At 35.8% G+C, this 20,998-nt stretch overlaps 1 protein-coding gene across 5 annotated transcripts in view; it reads left to right on the top strand.

The window, feature by feature from the left end:
• Positions 1–20,998, top strand: part of LOC120626816 — a 137,494-nt gene that overhangs the window by 115,565 nt on the left and 931 nt on the right. For all 5 annotated transcript variants that reach the window (XM_039894607.1, XM_039894582.1, XM_039894599.1 and 2 more), the window contains 8 exons: positions 1,141–1,254; positions 3,313–3,436; positions 5,513–5,614; positions 5,863–6,153; positions 6,907–7,106; positions 16,458–18,890; positions 19,558–19,809; positions 19,928–20,554. In XM_039894607.1, the coding sequence (XP_039750541.1) occupies positions 1,141–1,254; positions 3,313–3,436; positions 5,513–5,614; positions 5,863–6,153; positions 6,907–7,106; positions 16,458–18,890; positions 19,558–19,809; positions 19,928–20,554 (4,143 nt within the window). The remainder of the gene's footprint in view (positions 1–1,140; positions 1,255–3,312; positions 3,437–5,512; positions 5,615–5,862; positions 6,154–6,906; positions 7,107–16,457; positions 18,891–19,557; positions 19,810–19,927; positions 20,555–20,998) is intronic.

Here is a 20,998-nt window from a genome sequence, read left to right as displayed (position 1 = left end):
TCTTATTAAATGTCTTAGTACATCAGGCGCTGTCTAAAGTTTAGAAGGCTCGTAAACTCAAACTTGAAAAATTCAAAATTCAAAATTCAAAATTCATTTATTTCAAGTAGGCCTAATATAAGCACTTTTGTAACGTCAAGTCTGTCTGTTTGTAGTGATTCTACCACCGGTTCGGAAGGCAGATTCTACCGAGAAGAAGCCGGCAAGAAACTCAGCAGTTGCTCTTTTCTAACATCAACAATTTACATTTTGCATTTTAACATTCATTTTTCTATCTTGTGAGAGCTGAAAGTGGAGCCGGATGCTTCCAAGCAACCTTGTCATTAAAAAATTCATCAATTGTATAGTAACCTCGCTGTAATAAATGTGTTTTAACAAATTCTTTAAACTTGTGCATTGGCAGGTCCAAAATCACCTTAGGAATCATATTATAAAAGCGTATACTCAATCCCACAAATGATCCCTGTACCTTACGCAGACGATATGCAGATGACACTAATTTATGACCATTTCTTGTAAGTCGACTGTTTATGTCCACTTTTTGTTTATAAAGACTAATATGTTGTTTTACAAATACTATATTGTTATAAATATATTGTGAAGCTACAGTAAGTATGCCTATTTCTTTAAACTTCTCACGGAGGGATTCGCGTGATTTAAGTTTATATACCTATTGACCGTACAGCTCTTTTCTGCAATATAAATATAGTTTCGATATCAGCTGCTTTACCCCATAACAAGATTCCATAGGACATAACACTATGACATTCGGTTTTTTTTTTTATAATCCATACGAAAAATGAAAAATATGATAATACAAATACTACAATTTGCGGCAAATGCCATAAACCGGTTGCCATAACAAGTTCGGTTATATGAGTTGCCTAGTGAAAATCAATTGTGGTGGAAGGCAAATGTATTCCTAGGATTCTTCTTTGATTAGGCGTTACTTACTTAGGCAGTGCCTTGTTCGCCTTTAGTGAAAACGGGCATTATGCTTAAGCTCTAAAATGTTGACTAATATTGCGGAAATAATTTCATCAGACTTACAAACATTGACGTTTTCGGGTGTACAAATGCGTTTTAATTCTTTGTGTGTTGAATACCTTCTCAATGTTGAAATCTTGTCATTCTTTACAGGTGTGAGCGCAAGTAAAATTGCCAAGCGAACGGATCTGGCGCCCAATAAGGGCGGTCCTTTCGCGGCCGCGTTACGAACGCTCGCCAAAAACGCCGGTCCCGACGTCAAAGACGGTAAGTCGCACGCGCTTTTGTCCTCACTCCTAACGCTAGAGCAACTATAATTTTTTTGTAACTTTGTTGCAGACTAGACATTGAAATGCGGTATAAGTTTGATTATAGATAGAGTAAAACACGATTGCAGAAATACTACCCTATAAAAATCTTACTTTAGAAGATACACCTTCACTTCATAAAGAAGTTGTTTAGAATCTTAAATTATTTCAATAATCATAAAGCCATGTCTGCCAGTGCTGTATAGAAATCAATCTTGTATATGGGTTTTATCACCATTGGGTACCCATGTGGACACTACATTTCTATATAACTACGTTGTTGCTTATCAACAGAGAAGATAGCTTGTCATCGAAGAAAAGTATCCCAAATATCTAGATAGAATACAAAAAGTATTTGAACACAGATTTCCTAGAATTCGATCATCTCCGTTATAAAACTTACCTCATTTTACTCGCTCAACTAGTTCTTTAGGAGTAATGAAAATACTTTCGTAACATGTCTTTGTCTTCTTTTGAATATACTTTTTTATTACGAAAGTTGCTCGAGCGTTCTTATTTTGTTTTATGTTTACAAATAGCAAGCACTTGTTGGGTTTAAAAGTCCATAATACCTACGTATTATTATATTATGTAATTCTGTGTTACTACGATCCAATTATATTATAATCACATGATGATTACAAACATTCAACACATAAATCGTCAATTAACATTAAACATTTGAATTTAAAAAAAAAATGTGCGTCGTAATAATTCGCGAAATCTGTTACAACTACTACCTCATCTGGCCTAACGGCATGGCATCAATCTAAAAGTAGTAAATATGATCGTTTTGTATGGTTCTAATCTTTCTTGTTGGACTAAAACGCACTAGAAAGAGGTACGACACCTCTTTCTAATACGTTTAGTCGAAAGAGATAGGAACATATAAGTTATATATTCTATAAAACTAATCTTTAGATATATTTAGACGAAACACTTTAGACGTAACTCTTACTAACTTTTCTTTCAGGAGCGTTTAATTAAGTACAGAACCTTAGAAATGAATAAGCACCCATTGGTTGTTATCATGTTTGTTATTTAATGTTCTACTTTTATAAGGTAATAGAATTTATATTTAATATAACATAGTAAATAATACGCTTATAATATTATTTAAGAACTTAATATGTTTAATATGCGATTATCAAAAATACATCGAAATATTGGGTGTGTCAGCACAAAAGTTGCCTAATCGTTGTTAATATTCCAATCAATCGGCAGTCACTTGTTATTATCGAATCCGTTGTTGGTGTCCAATGAACAGAGTCTTGTTCTAGACGTGGTATAGTTGTTATAATCGCGAAAAAATGAAAAAATAATTTGCTATAATCCGCAAACACCAGAAAGATCCGTGAGGTGTATAGAGGTGTGTTTAAAGACCGAATTTTGGAAGCGTAATTTTACAACGACAGTGTTATTGACCTTAAACTAGAAATAACGCTTCATATTGTGGTTTTCAGAATAATAATGTTATTTTGAGGACGCTAAGATATATTATGTAACCGCTAATTAAAAAAATATACGGCTGCTATGTGCTCTGGTAGTTAGCCCACAGGATTATAATTCTGAAACAAAACATCAATAACAATAAAATATTAGGTACCCCTTTAAGCAATAAGTTGCTGGTGTCACTTCCTAGAACATTGTTTAATTTATTTCAATTCATGACTTCATGTGACTCGAGCCAGCCCTTTACGTTAAATAGAAATCGGATTAACTACCCGGTAAATCGCCCAGTGGTTTTACGTGTCGTAATACGTAATTAATTGTTCATATGATGTTCCAACGCATTTTACATCCTTGGAAAGGCCCCCTGTGCTCCGTGGGCATCTTAAAAGAATATTTGTTTTGAAAGTTTGTTATGATCATCGAACATTAAGGAAGGTAGGATAAGAGCCAAGTTTTGCCCCGGCTGTGAACAACCTGTGGTCTGCGGCTGATTGGAACTAGCGTTAGGCAAATTTAGTGCTGACGATGTGCGCCCCCCATTGCTGCTGACCTCGCGAGTGTGCAGGCACGGCGACACCCAGCGCGGAGCGAGAAGGCAACAAGGACAAGCCGCCGCCTGCGCCGCCTAAGCGCGCCTCGCCCCACCATCTACCGACTAGCGGCTTCCAGCCCTACCGACCTGACGATCGGTGAGTATTCAACATAAGTGTAAATAAACTTTTCTTGTACTACTTTTCGAGCCTCTCATGTCCCGGAGGTTGGCGGTCAGCTCAGCGAACTTCTTCACGCCAAGCGACATAATTTCATTATAACCACCATAAAGTTACAGAAAAAAGAGTAACAAGCACAATACAATTGTGCCGATTCTGTTGTATACAAGTCTAGTTAAATTAAGTTGCCAGGTCAAAGTAATAATGCTGCATTGCACTTAGGATACTTTTTATTCCCGGGAAAACATACGGTTTATGCGTGCTTTAAAAATCACGAAACGACAAAATCGCATTGGATAGAAGCAGGCGTTACTTTGCGGAAATCCATGATATATTATCAAAATTAAGCTTAATTTGCTATACTCCGCGAAAAGCAGGAGAATCTGTGTGGTGTAATTTATAATTTCTTCAATCCTTATACCCCACACCAAACAGATCTTCGGCAATATACCCTCTACGCACGTTTCGCTCCGAAACCGGAGCATCATCAGGAGATGTTGACTTTACAATGAATAATTGTTAAGACAACAACTTAACAACTTAACTTAACTTAACTTAACAATTATTCATTGTAAAGTCAACATCTCCTGATGATGCTCCGGTTTCGGAGCGAAACGTGCGTAGAGGGTATATTGCCGAAGATCTGTTTGGTGTGGGGTATAAGGATTGAAGAAATTATAAATTACACCACACAGATTCTCCTGCTTTTCGCGGAGTATAGCAAATTAAGCTTAATTTTGATAATATGACAAAATCGCAGCCAATAGCTAGTTATTTTTATAATATTTGTCATAAAACAGATTTGTATATTTTTATTGAATACTTAGCGTACCCAGATTTTGCTTTATTTTATTTAAACAAACTTACATCATTAAATTTTTAATTTAAGTCTCATAATATATTAAATCATTTATTTCTCTCCGTATTCATTCTCTTCTATTCTCTTCTCGAGCGGGTGAAGATCATTATCTACACCCATGTACACCCAACAATAGAATATCATCATAGTAAAGCAACTATTTGACAGTTTGACAGTTCAAAAATAGGAGTGCTCCGATCGTCACCAAACTTTACAGGATTACTCGCCAGGTCAATCCAGAGATTCCCTGAAAGTTTCATTGAAATCGGTCTTGCCGTTTCGGAGCCTATACGGAACATACCCACACACTTTTTCTTTTATATATACATATAATACTAGCTGTTGCCCGCGACTTCGTCTGCGTTTGATTTTGTCTTTCGATGTGGCATTAAATTTAGTTGTAGTTCTAAAAAAATTTAAAGTATTCAGTATTGCTAAGCCTTAAATGAGGGGTTTGCTGCTGTCCGCTGAGGAGTTCTGTCCTCTATCTCCAACCACAGTTTGGGCAAAATTAAACACATATTATAACCTCTAAAGTTCAAAAATTATTATTTAAATCGGTTATAATTTGTCGGAGTTATGGCATAAAATCGTTAAACACTTTCATCCCCTCTCCCAAAGGAACCGAGCTTAATGTCGGGATAAAAAGTATCCTATATTATTTCTAATACCTTCAAGAATATGTATAAAAAGTTTCATGAAGATCGTTTCAGTAGTTTTCGCTTGAAAGCGTAACAAACAAACTTACATTCACATTTATAATATTAGTAGGGATAGATAAAACGTGCATTATGATGTATCAATAATTGATAATGTTACTTATGGAAAAAGAGTCTATAATAATAATACAACGTGAAAACGAAAACCGAAATAATACTTCAGAGGAACATTATGTAGTCTCTGAGATTTATATGTGAATCCGAAAACCTAATAGTTTTTTTATGAAATACAGCATTAGGTACAGTCCTAACATCAAAAATTTTGTGACTCCTGTCACTCTATTAGGTACTTGTCGCGTAGCGTAGGTGCTATGCGCGTGTCGGCCCTCTGTCTTTAATAGGGTTGTCATAAGTAAACACTTAGAATGTTTTTATTTCGTTTGCTTTGTGTGTCCTTATGAAATATACATCCTTATGCATCCTTCAATATTGTTTCGTTATTCTATTATACGTTGTGTATATCATTTGTCCATCCAGGTTAGCGCACCCAGCGGCAGCGTCGTTTCCGTTATTGGAGCCGGCGGCTTATTCGCACTATGCGCATCCTTCCATCTACTCCAGTGCGGCTTTACAATACAGGTAATTTAACAATGAACTAAGTTTGCGTGGATAATTTGTATCCTATGACAACGCCTTGGAGTTGCAAATTGAAATACGACCAAAATACCAAAACATTTCTGTTTTTCACAACGTAAGCTAACTATTACAATTGTTTTATTAAAATTGGAGTGCTCTGAGTCTCGCGGCGACAATGTGTCTCGTACACAATATTTCTAGTGTCCCGTTTTTAAGATTTCTATTGTAATAACCCAAAGCATATATCACAGACTGGCTGCGGAGGAGCAGATGTACCTCGAGCGCATGTTCCGCGGCGGCGTCGGCGTCGGCATGGGCGTCAGTTGGTTGCCACCCTACACGCTGTATCCACCGCTGGCACCGCCGCTGCCGCTCGTGGCACACGCGCCGCACGGCCACCCGCATCAGCACCCGCCGCACCCACCGCATCCACCGCACCCGTCGCACCCAGCGCACCCGCCGCACCACGCCGTGCACGACGACAGAGAAAAAGAAATCGCGCTGCAAAGGGAGAGAGAAAGGGAACGAGAAAGAGAGTTAAGGTACGTAATAATACAACTCAGACAGGGTTAAGAAGAACAAAATTTCAGACGATACAATGTTTTGGAAGAGCTCAGTCAATCAGACGAATTATAAAGCCTGGAATTTTCACCACTGTGCATTAAAAATACAAAAAAAAATCTGCTAGACTGAATTTATCCTTACATTCGTCTCAGCATCGACGCTGTGTCGTATTCCATATATTTTAAATGAAATGCCATATTAAAGCGTTGTGTTACTTACTAAATGCGGCATCGCCTCAATTAGACGAATCGTAACTCAAGAATGAATTATGGTATAATGTTCTGTAGATTTTTTGGCGTTCTATTAATAATGGAGTAATCACAGAAATATGAGTGTTCTACAATTAGCGAATTTATTTTTGCACAATGCGCGAACTTTCTCCCACTACGCCACCTATACTGATGTTAAACACTCGCTGCCAGCGATGCTGCTATAAATCATAAAAATCTAAAATTTTATTAATGAAGCTTTATTTAAATATGTCTTCAACGTTCTATTGGAAAAATTTTGATTTGTCGTTTACGCTGATTTGGTGGTAAAGGCTCAAAATAGGTATACGGGCCGCCTGTTATACTCTCTGTCGCACTTTCGGGCATTGCATCGTTAGTGTGACAGAGAGTGCATCACAGTCCATTTCCCCATTGCATTGCATAGCGGGCGGCGGGTGTTTAATGTTAGTATAATATTCAAGGGGTTTATCGGTAACTGTACATGGATTTTCGCATTTTCAGAGAGCGGGAGCAGCGGGAGAAGGAGCAGCGGGAGCGCGCCGCACGCGAGAAGGAGTCCCGCGCACGTGACGCGCTCGCGGCCGCCGCGCTGCACGCGCCGCTCGCGCCGCTCGCGATGCCGTACACCATGCCGCGCAGCGTGCCGCCGCTGCTGTACCGCCCCTACCGGCCCTACGCCTACGAGGAGGAGGAGGAGCGCGGTGAGCCCGCGCCGCCCGCGCACGCGCCCGCACACGCCGCGCCCGCGCCGCCGCACGCCGCGCCCGACCCCGCGCACCGCGCACCCGCGCCGCGCACGCCGCAGCCCGCGCCCGTCTGATGCGCGCGCGCCGCACTCGCAACTTACACTGACTGTTGTTCGTCGACACCTATTGCATCTCGCTGCCTCATTCCCTCCGGTGGAAGAGTTCGCGGCGATTACATTTGTAAAAACACATTAGCAACACCAAGTTAACGTTTTGACCACCCACCCATTACACTAAGTGTTGTTTGTCGACACCTGGTGCTTCTCGCTGCCTTATTTTCCCCTGGTAGAAGAGTTTGCGGCAATTATTTGTGTAGAGACAAAACAAAATTAAAAAACACGCTACCTATGTTGTTTGTCGACACATTATGATTCTCGCTGCCTTATTTTTCCCTGGTAGAAGAGTTTGCGGCAATTATTTGTGTAGAGACACGTAAACAAAACCAAATTAAAACCACGCTACCTATGTTGCAAATCGTAGCATTTTGTGCGTCCAGACCAATGAGTAGAGACCAACTTTTCTAACAACGAAAAAAACGTGTACTATTCAAGTATGAAATGGATACTTCAATGATGACTTACGCTAGCGCATCTAATTGTTACAGATTGTTTTTATACAACGTCATAAACAATTTAACTCTTTCAAACACTTTAGCCTGTGGTTAATGTATTCAGGAAATTTTGACACATTAATGGCGAATCAACACGCTAAAGCTATATGACTATAGTCTCTTAGGACTGTTCCTTAATTTTCCTTCTTCCTTTGCCTAGACACTCACACATGCCATGACAGGACAGTATCACAGCTAACTCAAGCTACCAGATATGCGTGTTGCTGATGGTATGGGATAAACACACCAGTACCCTTCGTTCATAAATTATGGCAATACGACGGGTAATTTAATTGTGAACATTAAAGTGTGTTTCGCAAATGTGTTTCTACGATATTTAATCACGTTTACAAAAGATATGCTAGCTCTTCTAACCGATAACTGACGGTAATAAAAAGCAAGTCCTATTTACGTGTCAGTATTTACTTAATGCGATTGGTCCACAGTTTCTGTTACAATCCCATTCTAGTCTATTTTAACGTAAATCGAATTACGTAAAATCGTAATTTAGACGAAATCTTATTGATTAAATACTAAGGATGTACAGCCGAACTTTGTGGTCAAGACTCGATATATTTATATTTATCACTAACAACAGAGTTATAAACCTTGCCTAACATGCGATATAGATATGAGACTGTTTACCTGTAGGTATAATATTTTACTGGAGTATTTATTTAGTAAATAAATATTAATGTCACCTTAAATTATAAAAAGCTTGGACTCAGGGACGGTCTTTTATTTTTCGGTGTGAATGTTTTTTATTGTAAGCATAATTTTCATTAAAAACAATATGTTTTCTTCGATTAGCAAATTCTCCATTTTTCATACTATTTTATACTATTTGAAAATTCAACTTTAATTATATAAACCCCTATTTTTTACACAACTTGTCTATTACTTATTAATTTTTCCTATAACAAATATTGCTAATTATAATATTTCAATTATTAATTCTAATAATTATATTGTTAAAACAGGCATATGCCACCAATCTTCATCAGCATTCATGCAACCAGCATGCGAGTTGTTAATGTAATATATATATGTATATATATTTGCATTTCTCGATCGAATTAAATTATTAATAATTATTATTATTGTAAAAACAGTTGGTGTAATTTGAAAGTGCGGTGTATATTGATTCGGAGCAAAAATACAAATTATTATTAGCTATATAATTTTTATATTGAGTCTCCAAAGCCGTCATAAAGGGCGCCCGGACTGATATGGTATTCGTACACCAAATCGGCTCAACACCCGATTTTACTATCATTTTTAGTTGATTCGGTGTTAAGTCGACATGGTGCGCGTATGGCGTCATTCTTGTAACTAAACAATTGAAACTAGTTCAGTACTTCTAAGACTTTGATTCGGAATACAAATATCGTTTGTGTGCTCTGTTACTTACAACTTTAAACCCCCATCGATACGGCATCCCTGTCTCGCAAACGCGTACAGGCTAAGACAGCGATATCAAATCGAGTGCAATAGAGAAACTGAGTTCCTACAGTGTGTAATACGAATTTGAAAACCAATGTCATAGAAATAAGACGAGAATCGAATCTGCCAGGTGCAGAGTTGCGGCGTGGCGTGTAGTTAAGTACTCGGTTAGTTTTTGATACATGCGATCTATCAAGTACAAATCAAAGTTTATGAAAAATCAACAACAGAATCCTTATCTTTTCTGCCTGGTACAGGTATCGAAATGTTTTCATTATTTTCTATGTTAAAAAGCAATTCATATTTATGTATTAACATTTATAATATCTATATAATAATACTGTTTGTTGGTAGGTGCTGGTACTTAATGCTGAAAGTATTCTTCATTTTTAATCGGAACAATGTTTTTACGGAAAAAAACTTAAGATAAAAGTTTTTTGTTTTGTTCTTTGTGTGATTGTATTAGGATACCAATAGGATGCGGCAACGGTAGAGACCATCTTTTAAGCATTGAAAAAAAAAAACACATTTTGGTGGAAAACTATTTCTCGTTATAATTAACTTGCAACACTCATGCAATTGGTCTTACACTGAACTTTGCTTTTATGTTGGTAGATCTCAAATATTTCAAACTGATCGTATTTCGGTCGTGCCCACATATATTTAAATTAATCTCTAATAATTTTAACGACAATCGTTTACTTAAAAGTGTAAATAATATTGTGTGGGTATGTACGTGCCGTTTTCTATACGTAGAAATGTAGTATGCGTACTATCGACCGTTATGTCCTAACAAGCGAAAATGGTCAAGTTTAGATGCACCTGGCCGATTTCACAATGGGTGGATTTTATAATGTATTATTACTAAATATGTACGCGAGGACAAAATAATGAGTAAAGATTATTTTCGTTTCTTGCTGTGTTGTTTTAATTTATTATTTTAATTCGGAAGTCAAACAAGACGTTTGCGTCGTGTCCGAAGTTATTGAAATCGGCTATGTGCATACCTTTAGTATAAAGTAGAAATATATATTTTATACACTGAGAAAGAGTTTTCGCTTGGCAGGTCATCGATTTTAACATCGGCCGCCTGGGAACGACCGTTTTTTTTAAGTAGGCTTTAAATTTGTAGCTCATTCGAGCTTCGTATCAGCTTTGCGATATTAAATAACTACTGCATTTTGTGATAAGACTTAAAATCCCCGCAGTATTCCGGGCCCGGGCGACCGCAATTCGGAGATGTTCGAAATTTTATAACAAAAAAAACCTCTTTGTACGTTTAACTTAGATAGTTATTATTAATTTTAGCTTTTAATAGGTGTTCAATATTTTTCACGGTTTAATTTCTAATCGACGCAAAGCATTTAGGCGATAACGCCCGCGCCGTGTACATATACATTATAGTTAGACATCATATGGACAATACCTAACAAGTGAAAAAAAAAAATATAATTTTATTGAAATACATTCAGTGAAATTAATGTTTATGCATGACGAGCTCGCGAGCGTCCTGCGACCGCCCTGCGAATGCACGACGCTCGAGGGTGGTAGTTGTTTTTATTTATTTTTTGTTTACCCTGCCCACTTCCCTTCTCCACGCTTTGAGGTAGCGCATGTAGTTTCCGTTTCTCAGGCTGCAGTTAGACGACGCGAAATATTCGTTCGGCAGCCGCTTGACTGCCGCGTTCACACAAGAGCTAATGAAAAATGTGAATTCTATTATCTATTAACCTCACTAGCTTATGACAGTCCACTGCTGGCCAATGGCCACTGCTTTCAGTCCAGCAGTGTGTGACTCGATGGGGACAAAAATTCCAATTAGTTCCACTGAAGTATGGGAACATTATCCTAATCTATGCATCACATATATTCTTCACAATCTGCTAGCAGCGATTAAAAGCGTACGCGTTTTGCAGGATTAGGTGATTCCTATTTGTAAATGTTGCTGTGCTGACAATATAACTCATATGTTTAGTATGAGTGAACGCGGTAACCTACTGGCTGTCGTTCGGCAGTTTTCGCATCTAAACGCAGCCTTCTGTGTGCAGTGTCAGTGCGTATTGAGTACGTTACAGTAGTATCTTACGAACAAGCAGACAAATTTTAAGCTAAAGTAATAACTTTCGGCTTAACTATACGGTTATGCAATACTGTGAAGTGAGTAATGCACATGAGCAATCGAAAAGTTTATTTTCTCGTAGGAATATATACTGCAATCATATGCCGTAAGTGTTGAAGATATTTTTAAAAATCTGATGGACAGTGGCAGATAACCGGATGCAAAAATATAGCGTTTTTTTTAATGATCAACCAGATCAACTCTCGGGTATGCTTGTTAATGCAAACCTTAAGGTAAATACAAGGAAAGATAAGGACTCTTAAGATTTAAAAAAGAATCAAAAATAGAAACATGACACGCGATTCAAAGGCATGTGCAAACAGTTTTGCAACCGTGCGTAGTTAATAATTTTAACTAATCACTTAATAATAATACACACACACGAGAAAAAGATAGCTGTAAGAAAAACTTCAAAGCTTCTTAATAAATTAAATATTTAAGTATAACCTATAAACTGGAACCAAAATTAAAATTGTTCATATTAGTATGACCTTCAAACAACAAAACACAACACAACAAAATTAAAGTACAGAGAAGAAAATTTTGAAAAAAGGTTTTATCGGTTTTTTGTGTGTTCTGACCTAGCCTCGAGTTAGTCTAGGTACTTCGAAGAAATCAACTTAATTGAATTTTTTTAGTTAAATATATGGAACAAATAATTGCTCTTACGCTAGGTGCAGTCATCGCGGTTCGTCGCGCTTGACTATTGAAATATAAATGTTCGTCAGATGTACATATCCTATGGGAACCACGCAGTTTTACTAAGTCTCACTGAGAACTAATCTACCTATACAAAAAGTCTATCTTACAAAAATGCAAAAAATTACCTAAAATTACGGAGATGTTAAAGAATTATGGCAGCCTAACATGGCTAAAAATTAAGTATTTTTGTCGCAGTAGATTAGCTCTGGACTGGATGGAGTATGGACTACATAATCCTCAAAGCATTCCTATAATATATATGGCCAATTGTTCCTCAACCCGCACTGGAACAGTACAATGAATCTTTCTTTTGTAAACGTGAAGAGGCCTGATTCCAATGAACTTCAACGAGCCTATAAATGTCCTACTGAGCACCGGCCTCCACTCATCATAGTGTGATAAATAGCTAGCTCCACTTTTTCTCTAAAACACATTGAGCAGTTTATTTTCTACGTATGCATACACCATACAGAAGGCGACTACTCAAGACCAATATAACGGACCCACACCACAGTAAATTTATTAATTAGGTATGGAAACTACGCTTGTAAACGTTCGAAACTGCACTGACGAGGCCCCAAAGATAGTACCCCCTAAAATCTGGCTTAACGTGCTCTCTCCGAGGTTCATGGGTGGAGAGCAGCATTTTCGGGCGGCTTGGGAAGAAGGTACTGAGAATTTATTGACAGAAAAACCTAACGCTCGCAGATTATAATCTAAATTATGCGGAACCTTACTAATTTTTCCCCTCCCCTAAACTTTTCTCAGGTCTGGATTTAGATGCTTATATTCAATCGTTCATCTAGCGTAGCATCTATTCGTCGCGGTGCACATTTATTCCAGTAGCACCAAAAGAATGCATATCTTCCAGTGAATACAGAGCAATCTTGAGTGGGTCCGTAAAACTTGCACGACCTTTTATACCTCGCTTCTGATAAGTTCTTTTACTGGGTGTGAAATTGTAGTCTATTTTTATTTCTTTATTTTGTTTGTTGAACATGGCACCATTTTCTTTGAATTAGCATTTGGAATTACAATTTACATTCCGAATTTTTGTACAATTTGAAAGCGTAGAAGTGGAGCAAATTATAGCATTAAGTTTAACTATTTAGACAAACTTATGAAACCTATTGGTGAGGAACAGGCACTGCCTCCTCCAAAGCCTAGAGAATAGGCAGGTTCTCTATTCATCAGCTTAAAGCAAAAACCAATTAAATATAAGTCTAACGTAATAATTGTATTCTCTTTGGATCAACCAAAGAGAAGAGAAGTTTCAAAAAATTGTCAACTGCTGCCAGACGGGCTCTAAAACAAACCTCAGAAGAAAAATCCTATTTACTTTAGATAGATATTTACATATGCTTACGTTCTTTATTACTATAAACCAAAGGCAGATAAAATATGCTATCAAATGGCTAAGCCGATACCAGACTTTGATTTACGTCATCATTCAAAAACAGAAGTTATAGGATCTAAAGAAAAGGCATTTTTTGACGACACGCTGAATAAAATATCGAAAAATAATAGTAAAGACTTGATACTAGGAACCATCAGTGGATGGATAACAGGTGTTGGCGTTGCAAAAATTGGTAAAGTTGCTGCATTTGGTCTTGGAGGCGGTATTATCCTTCTCCATTTTGCTAGCGATTTAGGATACATAAATGTGAACTGGGACAAAGTTAGGGACGCCATAGGGAGGACTCAAGAGATAATAGACAAGGTGGGTAGTTTCGTCAAGAAAAACAGTTGCTTCTCCGTTGGGTTTGTCGGTGGATTCTTCTTTGGAGTGGCGTCTGCGTAATTGTTTGGTTTAAGTATGGTATAACTAACTGTTGTATGTGAGTGCACAGTAGTAATTGTATTTCATAGAAATCTATAATAATTCAGTTTGCGTTAAATTTAATTCATTATAATATTATGAAAGCAAGAATAATTTATCTAATTCAAAAAAAATAAAGCTAACGGAAAACGGGATTTTATTCGTCTTTCCTGGAAAGTATTAACGAAAATGATTTAAACTCATTTAAATATCAACTGATTTATTTACAAGAAAATACTTTAACGTCCTGTTTTGCGTTGACTGTTAAAGTCATTCAACTTAGCTGTACCACATTAAAATCCCAGCAGTATTATTTATTTCTTGTTAAATTCCTATTCTAAAGAGTTACTTACTTATAGTATTAATTGGAATCATATTAAATTGTATCACAAAATAATAAATTTTAATTTAAACCTGAACACCTGATGTGGTCTCCTGGCAAGTTTCTAAAAGCTAAATTGATGCTATCAGGTTCGAATCCCGATAGCATCAATTATAGAGAGATTTAGAATTTGATAGTTCCCGTGATTAACGGTAATTAAAATTAATGGTTCATAAACTCTTCAGTTTGAGTGTGAATTCTAAGATGGAACGTGAGACTTCAGCTTGTTTTATAATTATCACGAGTGTGCTTACATTAAATCAATGATTAAACTACAAATATAATTGATCTGAACCGTGGGTATACCTAGTACCTGCTAAAAAATCTATCTCTATACCTGAACATAAAATAACCTATCCTGAAATTAGTCAGAATATGGATATCGGGGATTATTTGGGAAAAATATTAAGTATTTCAGCAATAAATTAGATACCTACCTAAGCGTCTTAAGCTGTAGACAAGATATATCTAAGGTTCATTGAAAAAGCAATGAGAATACAAACTGTTACGTAACTACGTTGTTAAAAAAAGTTGAGTTGAATAAAGAAATACACTATGTATTACTTCAATATAGACAATTCTCCGGTGGTCCTATAAACAGGTGGATAACAAGATAGTAGGGGGAGTTTTTTATAGCCACGTAGGCACGGCTACACCCTTGTCCTCAGGGTCGCAAAATCTCTCAGTCATATTCCAAACAAGAAGGAAACATGACAAGCAGTTTAAAGTTAGATTTGTACGCTAATTACGCGATTTGTAAACAAAAACAAAGGCAGCTTCTTATTTTAGGGTTATTTTGAGGTCTGGCGACTCCATCGTTTATTATTCAAAATACGTGGCTTAAAAATGAAATAAAAGAAATCTAAACACTATAAAACAGACTTATAATCCCAGTCTGCATACAACACATAAGGCAACGGTTGTAGGTAGGATAAAATTTACTAAATAATATCTACTTACTCATTGGTAATTTTTTGCTAGATTTGCATAGCAAAAAAGTTACCAATTAGAAAGGCTCATGGAAGGCCAGAAAGACCGTCATCTATACCTTACCTGAACTTGTAATTGCAATAGGGTCTGAATACTTATCAGGGTACCTACCTAGAATTGCATATCTGTTGCAACTTGCAAAACGAGTAAGTATTCAATAATATAAGATAGAAGGCGGCCTTAGCGGGAGTGCAGTCTGCACCGCTGAAGTACGACGACTTCTATACAGATAAGATTTACTAAAACTTTAAAGCATTGTAGGCAATCAAAAAAAAAATATTCCTTGTCTATACCTATAATATGTATTGTTTTATAATATCTACACACCAGATGGATCGGTTCGCAAGGGACTAATCGCCCATATAAGGGACCTTTAAATATCTATCGTGATAATTTGTCGAGAACACGTAGAGTATGAATAATAAACAGCGCCAACGTGCATAAGCGTTTAAAAAAACAAGAACCACGATACCACGATGGTATGTACCCGTTGAACTATATTTAAGAAATGTTTATTAATCACGAAAATCTTAGTATAAAATCTTTAATTACGCTAAGCTAGGTAATTCTTAATAATTGATAAACCCCATAAAAAAATAGTTTATTTCATGTAAAAATGTCTTCAACACTTATTACCTACCTATGCTTTTTGTACATCGTTTGCGATATTTATGTTATGGTTTAGTTAGTACTCGGTAAAATGTTGTTGATAATACCATACTGGTATTAAAGAAATGATTTACAAATGTTTGAAATAACAATTGACCTCTATTCGTGAACAAACTATGGGAAATATTGCTTAAATCAGCAATGCATGAAATACTTATGTACTCTTACGAATGCTAAACATTATATATCATTTAACAAAATTTATTGAATTATATATAATTTATTATTATATCCATTAATAATCGAACTACATACTTTGATTTTATATTTTTTACGGATATGGGTATTTAAAAGACTGTCTGGTAATAAGATGTGAGATTATTCAGATCTTCGTGCTTCTGTGTCCCTTAGCTTTTGTTGCTTAAGACTTTTTGCTTGTCCCTAAAATCTAGTAGCTTATTTAGTGTCTTATATAAAATTCTGCAATGTCTTTCAATAAAATTTATAAGTAATTATGATTAAAAAACCGTGTAAAATATATTTTCTGTTGTTATAATTTTTTTTTACAATTAAATTAACTAGCTTGAACCTAAAACAATTAATAGTTAATTATATTTTTACTATTTTCACAGCTAGATCGAGCAAAGCGAGCCAGCCAGTAGCCTCAACCGAAGAAGAAACGACATTAGCTAATTTGGAGCCCAATACCACATCTAATTCACCCATAGCTAAGCCTCCTGAACCTTCAAAACCTGAAGAACCACCACCTTTTTTAGATAAACCTCATTTTATACCACCTAAACCTATGTCACAATCACCAAAAATTTCGCCGTCTTCAATACCAAATCCAAACCCGAGTGTCACTACTACAAAGCAAGTTGAATCAGGTTATTCAAACTATGGTGGCTTTCTTTATTCAGTACCCGGCTATTCAGCTTTTCAACCGGTTTCATATCCAGGAATAGTAAAGCCAAATGCAACGGTGTTATCTCAAAATGAAACCACTAAATCTGAATTTCTCGCTTTTTCTACATCTGTTAAGGAAACACCACCAACTATTTCTGAAGAAAAAACGATTGAAGTCAAAACACCGGAGAAGCAAGCACAAGGTGAAATATCTAAAACACATACAGATTATAAAGAAAAATTTACTGCCGAAATCGTACCTGTCGCTTTAAATAGTGAAACCAATAAAAAATTGGTTTCAGAACCAAAAATCAGCGAACCAGTAAATCAAGGGCCAGGTGCCGTGATACCTTTACAAATATCTGAAAACGAGATCAAAAAGAAACTACCTGAAAGATTTAGTCTTAAAACCAGTATACCCATAAGTAAAATAGATATGAAATGTGTAAGCAACTCTACAGAGTCTTCAACTTTCCCAAACTACTCACATAAAAAGCCTTTTAATCCTGCGTTTCATACTCCAAATATAAAAGAAAATGGACCTAAAATAGAAATACAAAGTAACATAGTCATAAAAAGCGCTGTAAAGGAAACTGATGAAAAAGATAAAGTTATACAAACACCTTTAAACAGTATAAACACATTAATAAATGCTGCAGAGGCTATAAATAAGACTGAAGCACAATTTAAAAAACCCGACCCTAAGCCTGATCAATCGAATGAAATTAAAGAAACATCATTTACGGCTCCAGCCGTGAAAGTACAAACACGACCAATTTTTAATCCTCTAAACATAGAAACTAGCAAAGCCAGCTTAACATCAGATTCGTCTTATAACGAAACAAAAAACCAAATTGTATTTATACAGAAAAACAACCCTGCCAATCCTAAAATGCTGCTAACAATTCAGCAGCAAAATCCTCATGTACTGCTACAAAGAACTGATTTCAATCCAAAAAACCTGGAAGCTCCTTCACGACCGTCCAGCCAAACAAAAAAATGTAAAGAAGATCTCGTCAATGAAAGTGGAACATCTTCAAAAGTTGTTTCACTAAAGCGTTTACATCAAGATAACTGTGACGAGAATGACTTCGAAAATCTGATTACTGAAAATCAGATTTATGGCAATAAGATAGTCGTGAAGGAGAAATCACAAGGCACCTTGCAAGAGCAAGACTTAAAAAATAAGGTCAAAAGTGACAAACCCAATTCTACAGAATCCAAAAATGTTGTTTTGCAGCCAAATTTTGTCTACTTGAGCAATGTTCAATTTCCTGCTAATTTAATGATGATAAAAAACAATAACAAAGTTATTCCTGATATCAATAAAACGAGAGCAACAACTAATGAAAATAAATTTAACGAAATTGCAACCACGAATTTTAGCAACGATTCAATTATAATAAATAATAAACCACTCGATAATAAAGAAATTCATGTTTTAAAAACAAACAATAATGCAATACAAACACTTTCCAATAAAAATAATAAAACAGACTTAGTTTTCCAAACATCTAATCAGAAAGTCATCATGAATCCTCAAATAGTATATCAAGTGCCAATGGTTGTAGATTCGGATAGTAAATTGAACCAATCATTTGTAAAAGGTGAATATCCAACGATCATGGCCCCACATAGAAGAGAAACGCAAAAGGCGTTCGACCAAGCAAAAACAAATGACAAACTTTTCATTACTTGTCCATATCAAATGGACTCTAAACTGCAGCCAAAGATTGTGATAACGAACATAAGGCCTAAAATACCTAAAATAGAAGAAGTTAGTTCCCTGGACATATATGAACAAAGAAAAAAGTTACGGAGATTAAAGTATCTATCGAACCGTGATGTAAAAAGCGTCCCCAATTTAAATGAATCCCAAAAACCGGAATCAAAAAAGATACAAGATTGCGCTAAAAATATTATAACCCCGGAAAAAATGAAAGCAGAAATCTATAAAGAATTTGCGAATACAAAAATTATAATACGTGAGGATTGTAATGACAGTGACAGTGATTATGAAGAAGAAGATTTACTAATATATAATTCCTTAATAGAAGAATATGGAGATCCTCAGAAGAATAACGAATCTAGAGAAAACGAACATAGTAAACTAGAGTTTCTGGCTCATTTAAATTTAGCCTCTCAAAACGAATATAACGGTAATTATTTTAAAACAATACAAGTATTGCGCAAAGACTAGTATAAACAACATATTTTAAGAAAGCATTATGAGACAACGGATCCTTAAACCTTCTCACATCAGAAATCGTCAACTAATGTTGATCTTAATATTATTTCTTCTTAATTTATTCCTGATCACATAGTTGATAGATATATAAAACTTAGACACAGGGCACAACGGACTCAGAATTGATTAAAAAAATTGTGTCAGTAATGAAATTTCTAGGGTCTTGCCCACCATCTTGTCTTGAAAAAATGTGCTTTGAATTGATATGTAAAGCATAGGTGTCCACAAAAGGCCAGATAAAAATACTAGTAACGATTCAGTGCCCCTTTTATTGAAAACCTAGCTTGTCAAATTATCGTTACAACATATGTTGTCGTTAACGTATTTTGGAGGATCTTGTAATGCCAATTAACTAGGAATTTCCATAAAGATGACGCTTAATTTTTAGGTTAGAAAACTTCAGTATATGATTGTTGCTACCATATTTCTGTAGTGCTAAATCAATGTTGGCAACAGCGAAAGTTCCTGACTTCATAACCATTCTCAGAGCAAGGAAAATAAAATATTTCTCTTTTAATTAATGCTTAAAATGTTTTGATCACGATGAACGTAATAAGTTATAATCTTTGTGTTTCCAGAAAAAAACCTACAGCGACAGGAAAAGATTCTTAGAGCAGACTCTGTAGCATGTGCTTATATAGCTGCCGGTAGAATAGACTGTCTTCCTCAGGAAGAAAATGTGTCTCAAAAATCTAAATATTATTGCAATACTACAGAAACATACAATAAAAGACCAGAAAAAGAAGAATGCCTGAGTGAAGATCAACATTCAAAACGAAATTTTATGATTGGTTTGATGTTAAAAAAAGTTACACCGCAGCAAAAGCAAAGTTAGTTACTTACTAGACCATTCAAAGATATACTTAGAATCTTTTTTTAACCATATTATTTGTATAAATAAGTGTGTATTATAGCAATACAACTATTAATAATATAATAACGTTTCAGATAACGAAAAAGTGTGGCTAGAAATTGAAAAAGAGAGGGAACGAAGGGAACGTCCTTCTGAAACTGGGCAAACATTAAAGAAACCGACACTTCAGTCCAACATCGGTGAACTAGATCCGAAGGGTCAGTTACAAATACTCACTGAAATAAAAAAATGTGTAAACGAGAACAATAATCTTATTAAAAGACGTTTAGACTTACATGGTGACGACGGAGAAAGTATTAAAGTTCTTGCTGAAAAGAATTTCTCGGAGCTGAATAGATTATCTAAAATGGCAGACAGAAGTGTAAAACATTTCAGCGGTCAAAATACAAGGAAAAGAGACTTGAACCCTGGATTTGATAGCGAAAACATCCAAACAAGTACGAAACCAGGAAAATACTACCCCGACATAAATATTCCAAATATTTCTAAAATTATTTCCTTAAAAAGTACCCAAAGTTCTTGTTTAGTAACATCGACTCAAGCAACTTCTATGGATGAACCACAAAACTCTGCTGCCGGCGTTAACGAAATGTTCTGTGATAATATGCAAAAAGTCAAAGACTTTAGCTGCCAAGCAGACACGATGAGTAGTTGGCCAGGAATTGAAGTTATTATGAAGAGTTATAAAGAATATGAATCAGGTATTTCATGAATTAAATGTTGTTAGTTACTACTAAATTATTCTTATAGGCCCTTTAATTTATTTATTCAGCACGCTATTGATTAGTTCATACTATTGATTTGATTTGGATAGATATTTTTTTGTTAAGTACAAAATATACTATTAATACTTGGTAGGTAAATTTAATAAGACAATTGGTGTCAATTCACACACAATTCTCTTGAAACCAAAAGTGTAAAAGTAGTGTAATAAGTGTCTTTTTACAAAGAACATAGTAAAAGGGGTGGGACTCCATTCAATATACCTGTCAATTGAGTTTAATTTAGAGAAACAGATTTGGTACCGCAGCATAATATGAATGTCCAGTTTGAGCGTATCAATTTTATAATCTCATAAATTAGGGAATATAACGAAAAACGGGCTCCTTTGCGCTACTTTCTACCATCTACTGCGATCACCAACA

Source organism: Pararge aegeria, chromosome 1, assembly GCF_905163445.1.
Source record: "Pararge aegeria chromosome 1, ilParAegt1.1, whole genome shotgun sequence".
NCBI lineage: Eukaryota > Metazoa > Arthropoda > Insecta > Lepidoptera > Nymphalidae > Pararge > Pararge aegeria.
The sequence above is the reverse complement of the archived record's forward strand: the minus strand, read 5'-3'. Positions and strand labels throughout refer to the sequence as shown.